Source organism: Saccopteryx bilineata, chromosome 5 (assembly GCF_036850765.1).
Source record: "Saccopteryx bilineata isolate mSacBil1 chromosome 5, mSacBil1_pri_phased_curated, whole genome shotgun sequence".
In the NCBI taxonomy this organism is placed as follows: domain Eukaryota; kingdom Metazoa; phylum Chordata; class Mammalia; order Chiroptera; family Emballonuridae; genus Saccopteryx; species Saccopteryx bilineata.
The window spans coordinates 149,187,308-149,201,015 of NC_089494.1; the positions used below are offsets into that span (position 1 = coordinate 149,187,308).

The 13,708-nt window shown below is 41.1% G+C and overlaps 1 protein-coding gene across 2 annotated transcripts in view; it reads right to left on the bottom strand.

Annotated features, from left to right (window-relative positions):
• Window positions 1-13,344, bottom strand: part of ITIH5 (inter-alpha-trypsin inhibitor heavy chain 5) — an 83,764-nt gene extending 70,420 nt beyond the window's left edge. The window contains exons 1-3 of one of the 2 annotated variants that reach the window (XM_066279646.1): window positions 13,203-13,344; window positions 12,932-13,047; window positions 2,475-2,519 (exon numbers count right to left, since the gene is read on the bottom strand). In XM_066279646.1, coding sequence (XP_066135743.1) covers window positions 2,475-2,519; window positions 12,932-13,021 — 135 coding nt within the window. In that variant the 5' untranslated portion in view covers window positions 13,022-13,047; window positions 13,203-13,344. Of the gene's footprint in view, window positions 1-2,474; window positions 2,520-12,931; window positions 13,139-13,202 lie in introns of those variants that run through there. The other variant, XM_066279645.1, reaches the window with a different exon arrangement.
• Window positions 13,345-13,708: the final 364 nt, after the last annotated feature.

The following is a 13,708-nucleotide window of genomic DNA, read 5'->3' on the forward strand; positions in this document are numbered from 1 at the left end:
TAATTAAAGAACATTCAGATTAGTGTGGTACAGATGAGTACAAACATAAGGAAGCTCACAGGGTGGACAGGCTACAGAGCAAGACAGGAGCCAGATCACACAGGGCCTTGAGTTCCATTCTGGAACCAGTTGAATGGGCAAAAAAAAATTCTTAGAGACTTCTAAAAAAATCTGAACAATTGCATAAACAGTTACAGTCATGGGATCAAGAAAATTTTTATAACCAAGAATGAAAACTCAAAGTTTAAAAAGAAAAGATAAACTTATTTATTACTTAGGAACTTAAAACTTCCAAATGACCAATATACCACAAACAAAGTTAACAGACAAATGACACATTTAGGACAGACTTCTTCCAACTTAGAAGACAAGGGATCTATAACACAGAAAGATACTCAACATAATGGCAATTAGGGGATAAAAAACACAAGAGAAAAATGGGTAAAGGATCTGAAAAAAAATCAATTCACAGAAGAACTGCTCTGAATGGCCAATAAATGTACAGAAAATATTCAAAGTCATAAGTAGTTAAGGAAATGCAGGTTAAAGGAACAATGAAAAATGACTTTATGTCTAAGAGACTTGCAAATCAAAGAAAGTATATCTATTGCTGGTAGAAATGTGTATATTCATCATTTTAATAGAAATTAGTTAATATACGTAGATAATATTAAGAGTAACAGAATTCAAAAACTAATCTGAAAACATCTATCAAAATTTAAAATGCATATGCACTTTGATACAGAAATTCTCCTGAAAATCTAGGCCATTGTACTAAAATCACCCTCATAACAGAATAAACAGAAAGTTTTTTTGCAGCAGTGTTTATAGAGAGAAAAATCCTGGAAACAAACTAAAAACTCATCAATAATGGAGAATTGACTTGGGGTGGTGAATACACAATGCAGTTAATGTACAGATGATACACTGTGGAATTTTGCACCTGAAACCTTTGTAATTTTGTTGACCAGTGTCACCCCAATAAATTCAACAACAAAAAAAACTCATCAATAGTTAGAATACTTAATAAATTATGGTATGCCAATGACATGGATTTTTTCTCACCATCTAGAAGAATGGATAGAGCTAGGTCATGTGAGGTATCCTTGAGTGAAAATAATAATAAGTAGAAAAATACATTTAATTAAGAAGACAGTTTGGTGTATTAGTTAAGAGCATGGACTCAGAAGCCAAATTGTGGAGACTCAAATCCTGGTTCTTCAACCTCTTATCAACTATGTAGTTTAGGGCAAGTTACTCAATCTTTCTGAAGCTGTTTTCTCATCTATAAAATGCCTCAGAGAACTGTGACAAGGGTAACTGAGCTATATGACATGTGAAGCACTTAGAACAATGTCTGGCACATAGTAAGCACTCAGTTAACATTGGCTGTCATTATAGGATCCCACTGTTTGAAAGTAATAATCAGAAAATTTCATAGATACAAATGTATCTAAGGTCTTTCCATCTTCCACTATTACAGTGTTTGTCATCTTTGTATATTACACTTACAATATATTTGTTTATCTCTGCCCCCCTTTAGAATTCAAGCACTGTGACACACAGGGTCCTTGGCCTGTCTTGTTTATTGCTATATTCCCAAGGCCTAGAACTCTGCAAGACAGACAGTAAATTATTTGTTAAACAAATGCCTAAGTTCTGATCTGAACTTGTCACATGAAGCTTTACTCTACAAAGGTGAACTTTTCATTTGCTTTTGTTGTTTGCTTCTCAAGAAAGCCTGTATTACTGTGTAAGAATGTTGTAAAAAACAGTAAAGGTGAGGCCCTGGCTAGTTGGCTCAATGGTAGAGCATTGGTTCGGCATGTGGACATCTTGGGTTTGATTCCTAGTCAGGGCACACAGGAGAAGTGCCCATCTGCTTCTCCACTCCTCCCCTCTTGCTTTTCTCTCTCTCTCTCTCTCTCTCTCTCTCTCTCTCTCTCTCTCTCTCTCATTCTCTCATTCTCTCTTCCTCCTGCCCTCCCTAAGCCATGGCTCTATTGGAGCGAGTTGGCCCGGGTGCTCAGGATGGGTCCATGGCCTCCACCTCAGGCACTAAAAAATTGGCTCTGGTTACAATGGAGCAAGGGCCCCAGATGGGCAGAGCACTGCCCCCTAGTGAGCATGTGCGGTGGATCCCAATCAGGGCGAATGTGGGAATTTGTCTCTCTGCCTCCCCTCCTCTCATTAAAAAAAAAAAAAGGAAAAAAAGTAAAGGTGAATTTAAGTGTATGTTTTTAAGAAGGCCTTTGAAACTTCATACTTTCTCTTTAGAGTCCTACTGAAATAACCAGGTTTCTTTCCAGAAAAAAAAAATCCACTTACAGGAAGCTTTTAAAAAGCTACGCTGTTTCATCCTTCTACAAGCAACTTTCTAAGCTTTACAGGAGCTGCAAACCAAGTTAGTGCCTTGTTCCAGATACACAGACTAGTGAGGGGACAGGTGTAAGATACACCAGGAATATACCTACCAGCCTTTGCAACAGCCGGAGTTGCCTCGGCACCCTGAGTCCAACCTATAAAGAGAAAAGCCATGAAATATGATTGTGAGGCCATTCTTAAAGAAGTTAGTTACATGAGGAGGTTAAAATCAATTCACAAAAAGGAGTATTTATCTTGAAAAGCAGTTTTGACCTTTAATCAGAAAGCTTTTAGGCCAGAATTCAAATTTATCTCTCTCAAGACCTGGCTGACTGCTGAACCCATGATGTCACACTACTGAGGCAGGATAGTAAAAAGCTAGGGAAATTCCTTGACGAGCGGAATAAGGGAAACTGAGACAAAATAACTAAACAAGGCCAACCAATTTGAGCTGTTTATAGTCAGCTGTTAACTCACAAGGTTTAATCTTCCCTGAGGACACAGGATTTACACTTTACAGACCATCTCGAAACAGACCAACCTCAGTCCTGGTTCACTTTCACGACATTCTTTTAAAACAGAACTCAACAGAAAACAAGCCTGTCCCCTCTTTACACACATTTTTTTTTTGTATTTTTCTGAAGCTAGAAACGGGGAGAGACAGTCAGACAGACTCCCACATGCGCCCGACCAGGATCCACCCAGCACACCCACCAGTGGGCCACGCTCTGCCCACCAAGGGGCGATGCTCTGCCCCTCCGGGGCGTCACTCTGTTGCGACCAGAGCCACTCTAGCACCTGGGGCAGAGGCCAAGGAGCCATCCCCAGCGCCCGGGCCATCTTTGCTCCAATGGAGCCTCGACTGGGCTGCGGGAGGGGAAGAGAGAGACAGAGAGGAAGGAGAGGGGGAGGGGTGGAGAAGCAGATGGGCGCTTCTCCTGTGTGCCCTGGCCGGGAATCGAACCCGGGACTTCTGCATGCCAGGCTGACGCTCTACCCTGAGCCAACCAGCCAGGGCCTACACACATTTTGACGAACCAATATATTGAATGGCACACCTAGCAAGTTAATGACTATTGTTAAGACCCTCCCCTAAGACCTTCCCTAAGAGTCCTAGTGACTAAAGAAAGATAAAAAGCCTCAAGACAAAGGACCCAGAGGCCCGCTATCCGTAGAGCACACCTATACCTTTTTTTCTTACTATAAGGGTCCCCACGAGACTTGCATCCACAGGAGCAATGGGTAACCACAGGAGCTCAACCCGGGCTTACTCCTTGAGCCTGTCTCCAAGACTCACTTTTCCTCTGACTTCTCAGCGAGCTAACAGCAGCCCTCCCTTGGCTCACTTCTGTCACTGTGACTTTTACTTAGTGAGTTCAGGCTGGCCCACTTCTTTCCTATGACATTTCAAAGAGCCCACCTAGGCTCTCTCCCTTTGTCCCATTCTATCCTAAGCCCTTCCTTCATTACACTGTTCCCAGTTATAATAAACAACTCTCAATGTCGCATGTACCCCATTGTGAACTTTTCTTGCACGAAGTCAAGAACCCACAAACTACAGGTAGGCCCAAAGCAGACCTGCTTCTGGCCCACTCCCCATCCGCTAATACAACCTCATCATCTGAGGGTCCTTAAATCTGTTAAAGGATTATGGATGAAATAACATCTGTATTGTTTCAATTTATTTGGGGCTTGAAAGTAAGCTCTTTGCTATTATGTCCATTACATGAAGTAAACATGTTCAGACTTACTCAATTGTTCAACTCAAAACTCTAGGAAACTCTGGAAGCAAAACTAAACTTAACTTGAATTTTCTTATTGAGGTTTTTCTTGATGACTTGCTACACATTCCCACATTAAAAGGAGGAGCATAGGAAGATGATAAGATCCTCATTTTCAAAATCATACTAAAGAACCAGCTACTCTGGACTTATTTAAAAGTCTTGGCTGGTTGTTGAACCAGTGACTTCGGCATTTGCTGGTCCATGGCAAATCACTGTTTAAATAACTGAAGTGTGAATTCTTGTTGCTGTGAGTAAGAAATCATCCATTCTGGAAGGCAATTTGACAAAGTAGCTCAAAACCTGAAAATAGGCATAGATCATATGTATTTCTTTTTTTTTTAAGATTTTGTTTATTCATTTTAGAGAAGAGAGAGAGAGAGAGAAGGGGGGAGCTGGAAGCATCAACTCCCATATATGCCTTGACCAGGCAAGCCCAGGATTTTGAACCAGTGACCTCAGTGTTGCAGGTCAACACTTTATCCACTGCGCCACCGCAGGTCAGACTATATATGTATATATATGTTTTTTAACTGCTTTATGAGGTATAATTTAAAGTACACAAGTCAATGTTTTTAGTATATTCATGGAGTTGTACAATGATCACCACCATCAAGTAGAAAATTTTTATTATCCCAACAGAAACCCTGTACCTCTTAGCTGTCACCTCCCAAACCCTACATTTCTTCTGGCTCTGACCAACCACTAATCTACTTTGTCTTTGGGGACTGGCTCATTTTGGGCATTTTGTATAAATGTAATCATACAATACGCAGTATTTTATGACTGTTTTTTTTTCATTTGGCATAATCTTTTCAAGATTCATTCAGCCTGACCTGTGGTAGCACAGGGGATAAAGCATGGACCTGGAACACTGAGGTTGCTGCTCCAAATCCCAGAGCTTGCCCAGTCAAGGCTCATATGAGAGCAACTACATGCTGATGCTTCCCGCTCCTCCATCCCCCACCTTTCTTCCTCTCTCCTCTCTCTAAAATCAATAAATAAAACCCTAAAAAAAAAGGATTCATCCATGTTGCTTCATTCTTTTTTATGTCTGAGTAATATTCCATTATATGAATATACCTGTACTATATTTTGTTTAACCATTCATCAGCTGGTGAACTTTAGGTTATTTCCACTTTGGGGCTCTTATTTGGCTATTATATGAAATTTTCATGAAAACTCACATGCAAGTCTTGATGTTAGGTATATGTTTTTATTTCCCTCAGGTAGCTACCTGGGAGTGGAATTCCTGGGTCGTATGGTAAATTTAACTTTTAAGGAATTGCCAAACTGTTTTCCAAGTGGCTATAACATTTTACATTCTCACCATATGAATGTACAAGAAAATTCTTTGCAACTTTTAAAACAATTGTGAATAACTGGAAATAACCTAAACTATCCTTAAAAATTGGTTTGATTAAATATATTGTGATACACAGATTAATTAGAATACAGCTAAAAATAGTGATGTGGCTCTATATTTATTAATATCAATAAATGTTCATTTCATTGGACTTTGGTGTTTTTCACCAAATATTTCTCTAGGTCTTTGACAGACATATAGCATTTCCTGGCCCCCTTGTGGCAAGGTAGGGCCATGTGACTGGTTCAGGCCAATAAAGTATGAATGTAAGTAACATTTGTCACTTCTGGAGTGCCTATTTAACTACAGATGTGTGATACTGCAGAGACGTCTTTTCTTTATGACACAGTAGTTAGCTGCATCCGAGGCGGTAGCTACCCTGTCATGTCCAGGGTCCTGAGTGGCCACAGTGCGCATACATACCTCCTCCACTGCCAGCCCAAGACAGACACGTTGTATAAGTGAGAAGTAAACATTTGTCATTTGAGATATTGAGATTTGGGTGTTGTTACCACAGTATAACCTAGTTGATCCTGATTGATATATTAGTGACACATGTTTAAGTGATAAAATCAAGTAACAAAATGCTACTGTATATCAAACATGATCTCAATGTTGTAAGTATAACTGTTTATATGTGTAGAATGTGCACCAAATGCTAATGGTGTTAGCTTTGAGTCGTTGAATTCTTTTTCTTTAAACTTTTCTGTATTACTTTAGTTTTTGACAAATTAGTTATTACTACTTCGAATAAAATAAGACCCCAAAAAGATATTTCCATTTGTAAACTGTCTTAATACCTGTCCTCTCCCTGATCTTCCTCTACCAAAATATTATAAATTACCATTATAAGCCACTATAGTCTCTTATTCTGTAAACATGAGATAGAAATAAATAATACAAGACTTAAACTGACATTTGTCCTGATTCCAAATGAGAACCAAACAATTAATAGGAAGATACTAGTTTCTATTTCTAAAATGAGGTGGAATGTATGAGACAGTTCAAGGAAAGCCACAATAAGCATCCTGGGCAAGGTCTTTACCAGTTCTTCAGATTCATCTCTGGCCTTCCCCACCCTAAAATTGAGAAATTGGCTGGGGGTCACTAATATAACGATGGCCAGAGGAAAAGACCAACCCCTCTCAGATATTATGTTCTCTGATTGATCTAAAGTATTTTCTTTGAAGTTTCTTCCTTTGTAAAATAGGTTTTTCCAAGAAAATAAACAAACTTTAAGGAGAATAAGAGAAGTTGTTTTTTCATTTTTGAGATGACTATCTGACGTCTCAGGGGATCACCATGGCTACACTTCTGCCCAAGTTTAAACTCAGATTGAACCAGAATCAGAACTCCCTAGTATACACAGATTGCTGGTGTCAACCTGACTAAAACTGAAATAACACCAATGTCATCATCATTGTTTTCACTTTTTTTATTCTATTTAGAAAACTAACCTTAACAGGGTGAGTTATCATTGTTTTCAGTTAGAAATTCCTGCCCCCTTTTACTGCCTGCTTTTCCACTGCACTATAAGAATCTGGGAGTGGGGTTTAAGGACAGATAACTGATTCCAGCTCAACTTCAAGGACTGCCATGAATAGTAATCTTAGCGCTTCCACCTACCAGCCTGGGTCCCACATCATAGACTTAAGAGATGGCACAAATAGAATTCTTTGCTTTTTCTGAGCTGAGCCCATTTCTCCAGCATCAGAACAGAAGGTATTCAGGCCATGAAACATATTGAGAAATACAAGCTGTTATCCTTGCCATCAAAGGCTATGCTATCTAAGTTAAAAGAAAGAAATATACTCATAATTTAATAGACAAAGTAATTTTTATGAGTTACAAAAGAAATGGAAACTAGAACATACAATGTTCTTGAGTGACTGTGGAGAGGCTTTGTGATGAAGGTGTGGCTACAACTAGTTGTGTAAGATGTCTGTTGAAGTGGGATGAAAGGGGGAAAGTTTTTAAGAAAATCAGGTTCAGTGCAGGAACTATGTGAGAAATGGTCAGCTTCATAGGTCTGCAACTGCCTCTTCAACTCGTATGGACCATGCAGCGTTTACTAACAGGAGGTAGAAGGCAGCTGAAGATCTCCTTTACACAGAATGCAGATAGAGAGTTTACAATCTCCTCTCATCTAGTCCATCATTAGTTAGGCCAACTATAGGTCAAAAATAGCAGGCACTGCTTAAATGTTTATAAGTTGGATAACAGAGATTTATTTTTCCCAGGATCCATCACAGTGTTGGATCACGAATGGAAGAAAAGAGAAGTATCCTGAAAGTATTCTAAAAAGTTCATACATGGGAAAGAGCAGAGGAAAAGAGAAAAGCAGGGAAGCCGAATTTTACCCCTGGTGAAAGAGACTCTGATATCATGAAACATGTACATTGTCCTTTGTTGTGGATGCTTTAATGACCCAGGTTGACTGAAAGAGACATGAAGGCAAAATTTATGCCCTCTACCTTCCTTTTAAGCCCTGTCACTGGGTCTGCGACTCTAGATCCCATAAAGCAGAGCCAACAGATGCTGCACTTGGTTCAGCCACATACCATCAAGTGACCAGACATGAGTTCCTAGAGGGTTCCATCTGCCAGTTAGCCCTAACTTCTGAGGGCATTCTAAGATCCTGAAACTAGGACCCAGGAACTCAGGAGTCAGTTGCCTCAGAGATGCGCTATAAGACTTCAAACAAAACCAAGGGCTACTGGTTGGAAAGGCATTGGACATGCCATCTCCCACCTGGGCTGAGGACAGTTCGTCTAGGAAGACCCCCATTTGGGTAATTCTGTATCACTCGCACAAAGGTTTTCTTCCTTTGGAGTAATGTGGCTGCAGGTTGTTCAGCTATTAACCACTTGCAATTTGGGGTGCCTAAAATCTCAGTAATGAAAGAAGAAATTTCATTTTGGGGCTAAAATTCCAAACAATTTTCAGGCAACTTAAAAAAATTAGCCTTAGGCAAGTCACTGTTTCTCTTCACTGTGTAAAACAAAGGAAATGGACCTTGCTTGTAGGAAATTAATTAAAAAGGATCAGGACCCTCTGTTCTTCTCCAGAAAGTACAGGTCTCCATCCTGTGGCCCCATCTTCTTAAACCAGGGGTCCCCAAACTGAAGCCCCCTGAGGCCATTTATCCAGCCCTTGCTGCACTTCCAGAAGGGGCACCTCTTTCATTGGTGGTCAGTAAGAGGAGCATATTGACTATCTCATTAGTCAAAAGCAGGCCTATAGTTCCCATTGAAATACTGGTTAGTCTGTTGATTTAAATTTACTTGTTCTTTATTTTAAATATTGTATTTGTTCCCATTTTGTTTTTTTACTTTAAGATATGTGCAGTGTGCATAGGGATTTGTTCATAGTTTTTTTTCTAGTCCGGCCTTCCAATGGTCTGAGGGACAGTGAACTGGCCCCCTGTGTAAAAGTTTGGGGACCCCTGTCTTAAACAGACGTTGCTGTTTCTTAGACTCAAAAAGCCTGCTGGATCCTCCAACTGGAACTCTGACAGCACGATGATAGCAAGACTGCTTTAAGTCTGAGCTTCTAGGCTTTGGGAAGAGTGCTAGTTAGGAATAAAAAGTCACATACAACTCATCAGCTGATTCTCAGGACCCCTCCACCCCCTCCTCATCTGAGAAACAAGATATGCTGGTTTGGGAGTGAGCTGATCTCCAGATATCTCCCACACATCCTCCTTCCCCATTCAGCTCTACACCTCCGGTTCAGCAGTCCCACCCAAGCACATAAAGGACAATATTGAGTGGTCTGGAGCTCACAGAATCTTTTACTGACTTACTTGTCAAAGAATTTTTTAAAAGAAAAAAAACAGTTGTCTTGGTTTCCTGTGTTTTCCCAAATGCAAAAGTTTGGTTCTGAGTGAGAGATTATGAAAAATTAAAACTCCAGAAAATTCTCAATTCCGGGTATTAGAAATGTGTCAACACAGTTGATGTGGAATCAGAAGCATATATTGAACACTATCCTATCCATATGCCAAGGGCTACAAGTAAAAATCACCCTGAAACGAATTACATTAGATTGTAACATGAAAGTGGCTTGGTCTTTGCGGGAGTCACCGAGAACCACCTTTTGGCATCAGCATACCTACATTCTGATCCAGGCTGTGCACACAGGAGCTCGGATGACACTCCTGTGGATGGACTGCCATGCTTCCCCTGCGCAAACCAGCACACAGGCTTCCTTGCAGAGGTAATTGGGGACTTAATCAGGTTGTACACAAATCCTAAAAACAGTGACTACTACTATAGGCAAGTGCTTTGCCTGAATTAATTTATTTAATCCTCACAACAATCATAAGAACAAGTGGGTCTACTATTTTTATTTTAATATTTTATTATTATTTAGAAGCTAATAAAATGTAATAAGCTTCAGGACCTCTCCCTTGTATGGTCCTTCATCACTACGAGACATTGTCATGTTTGTTAGCTTGTCAGCTGTGCCATTTGTTGTGATCTGCTTATCACCCTAAATAAATGCTAACTTTAGCACTCAGTTTTATAGTCATAACTTGATATTCTCTTTCTTCAAGAGAGCCCTGAAAATTGTGTAAACTTTACTCCTATCTCAAAACTTAGATCTACCCCTGCCTTACTAGCAGAAACTATTAACAACTCTGTCTTGCAGGTGATAAAAGTGAGACCAGAGAGGTTAAGTTTCTTGCCCCAGTTCACACAGCCAATTAGTGGTGGGATCCAGATTTGAACCCAGGCAGTCTGGCTCCACTTGGAGTGCTCTTAATCATATACTTAACTGCTTCTTATTATTTTTACATAGAGCTTCTGGCAAACTTGCTGAGATATTATGGACCCTTAATAATTAACAGTTACTATTATTTTGTAAATTGAAAACTCCTTTTGTCATAACAGGAATACAGCCCTATCCTTATTTAAAGAAACCATATCAATTTGAAACTTACAAAACAGATAAATTTGTAGCAGGCTGATTTTATACAAGGGACTTCCTTTTAAATATTAACTTCCTGAAAAAGTCTGACAGCAGCATTATTCGAAGTGTGGTCACAGATCACCGGCATTGTAATCATCTGAGCCCCTCCCAAATCTAAGGGATATAAATTACTGTAATGGGAACTGAGGTCTCAGAAAAATGACTGTTTAATGAACTCCTGGAGTGCCTTTGCCCACCCAAGTTTGAAGACCACTGCCACAGCAGTCCTGCTGTGGGCAACACTGTTCACACATAAGGTGGAGGGAAAGTAGGAAAGAAATCTAAACCTAAAGTATTATTAGTAATACCTGTACCTTCAATTAAAGGTAAATAACAAATAAGGTAATGTCTCTGAAATTTGAATGCAGTTTAATATTCTGTTACATAAGAAAAATCGAGTCTATGCATAATTTTAAAGACCATAATTCTGAGAATAGAGCACAAACTACATTTCCAGGTACTTTTCTCAGTTTTAAATATACTATTAATTCTCTCAATTTTCCAAACGCTTATAATTAAGTTGTCTCATTCTCCATATTCTTGAAATGGTGAAATAGTGGCTCATAGACATTAAATCTCCAGTAAGTTCAGAGCCAGACACAGCAAGTCTGACTCTAGAGCCTGTGCTTTTAAATCCTACATCACAATTAATTAATTAATTAATTAATAGAGTAGTGAGAAAAAGGTAAAATTGTTCATTTTTATAGGCCACTATATCTTGGAGTTTTTTCTGACTTCCTCATTTTCAAGATGAATAAACAGGGCCATGGTCAAAGAGAGCATGAAGCCACTAAAATGGAACAAGTTCATGGCATTTCACTGGGAGAGTTTAGAAAGTGTTAAAAGCCTCCTTGGACTTACAGATGTTAAAGCTTCAATCCCTCCTCCTAGTTCATAAACAGAAGCTTTGTTTCAGTTCTTCCTACACTCTCCCTCCCTCCTCCATCCCCCCAAAAGACATTTTAAGATCTTTACCCTAAATTTCTTCCCTCAGCACTTCAGCTGCCCAAGCCTACCAGCCAGTGCCAACATTAAGTGCTGACACTGTTCCAAGCACTTTAGCTGTATCATCTTAGTATTTCCTACATTTTACAGAATTGGAAATTAAGGCCCCAAGTAACCTGCCCAATCACAGAGCCAGTAAATAACAGAATCAGGAATCAAACCCAGGCAGCCTGGCACCAAACTCACACCTTAACCACTTACTAAAAACATTACCACTTATTGAATGCCCACTGTATACCTTCACTCAGACCGGCAGCTGAATCCTTGCAAGTATTCTCAAACGGAGACTACTCCCTACTGTGATCAACAGGAAACATAGAGGCAGGGAAATTAAATCGCCTCTCTAGGGCACATAACTGTAAAGGGCCACGACCAGCCTTTCTCTCTGGGTCCACAGTCTTTACTCTCCCCACTCCATGCTCAGCCTCCAAGAATTTTTATAGGTTATTCCTCCTGACAACCTGACAAGAGAATGTCCATTTCTTCCACTTTTCAGGAAGCTCAGCCATGAGGCAGAGTCAGGGAACGCAATCATCCGATGTTCAAGCAGACTCTATCTTCTGGATTTGCTCTGCAAACCAAGGTGCTAGTAAAGAAGGAAGGAGGGAGTATGCCTAAATTGTCTCTTCCTCCTATCATGTGAAAACATGCTTTAGATGAAACAACTTTAAAATAATTTCAGTGATCTACCAGGAGGTATAGATAATTTCTCCTCGAAAGGTCTTTACATTGCTATTCACATGACCTTGTATTATATTTTTCAAAAAGCATTTCTGTTGATCAGACACTGCATTGTGGTTTCATGTTTGCAAGTTTTACCACTTGTAAGATTAAGCCATTTAAAACACAAACCCTGGCAGATGCACAGAATATTAACTAGGAGAATTGAGACCCTTTGGTTCTTGGTCCCCCACCGCCTGGTGAAAAGTCAGTTTCTTCCGGTTTTCAGATGGGAAGAGCGGAGGCTTCCAGGAGTGTGGAACTTTCCCTAGTTGGCCTTTCTCTCTGAACAGCTAGGAGCAACAGTTACAACACACTATTCTGCACAGCCTCTTAAAAAAGATCCTTGTAATTAATTAACTTAGGACTCTGGCTCAGAAATGACAACAATCAAAAACTAGCCGAAAACTGAGCGGATAGCAAGAGCCAAGAAGACTTGGTTCTGCAGGACTCAGAATCCCAGGCACAATTCTGCAGAAAACTCTACCATCCAGACGCTTGTCACAAGTGACCAATAGATAGGAGAGCTCCCTCGAAGAAAGTTGGGAAACGAGAAGAAAGCGGGGACTATGTAACAGGATATGGGGTGGTCCCTCCTTTCCTAGCATCCAGGACTGGTCAAATGAACCTGTTTAGTGGCCATGCGCTGGAAGAAGGAGGTGGGAAGGGACAACAACCAGCGACCGGGGCCCTCCTTGGGTCCCCCCAGATTTCCACTTACTTGCTCTGAAGTGTCACTCCAGCTCCGCACCTCTTCTAGCGATCCCGAGCAGAGCGGCAGCCCCAAGCACAGCGCCAGCAGCAGGAGCATGGCAGCACTGGTCCGCCGCGGGACGCCTGCAGAGAACAGAGCGGGGTGGCAGCGGACGCGCCGGGGGGACAGCTCCCGGACTCCCGCGGCAGACGCGCCCCCGCCCGCCTCCTGCCTTCCCGCGTGCGCGCCCCGCCCCCAGCCCGCCCCGCTCCGCGCTGGCTCCAAGCCGCGTCCTCACTGCTCCGGGGAGGAGATCTTGCAGGCCCGACTTCGAGGAGCCCAACTCGCCCCAAGCATCCCCTTCCGGTTCGCCCTTCAGCACGGCCCCCTAACTCGTCAGCCTTAGGCGCTTGTCCTACTCCCTTCCGCGCCTGTTTCGCAGCCTTCTCTACCCTGCTGTGACACCTGCTATACCCGCCCCCCAACTCTTTCTTCACTGCAAATTGTGAAATTCTTCTCCATAGACTCGATTCATTTCTGTAAGAGAATACTGGAAGGGCCAGACTGACACCACGTAGCCCACTCCCTCACCTGCTATATATATATAATGCCCACCTGTTGCTTTCCCACCCTCCTCGCAACCTGCTAGGCTAGGCTAAATTAAAGATAATGAGAAACCTTCTTCCTTCAGCCCTCTTGACTTCAAACAGGGTTGCTTAGAAGCCAAATTAAGAGATGCTAATTAGTAGTCTGATAGCAAAAAGTACTAGCAATGTTGTCCCCATTTATGTGGTTCTACCATAG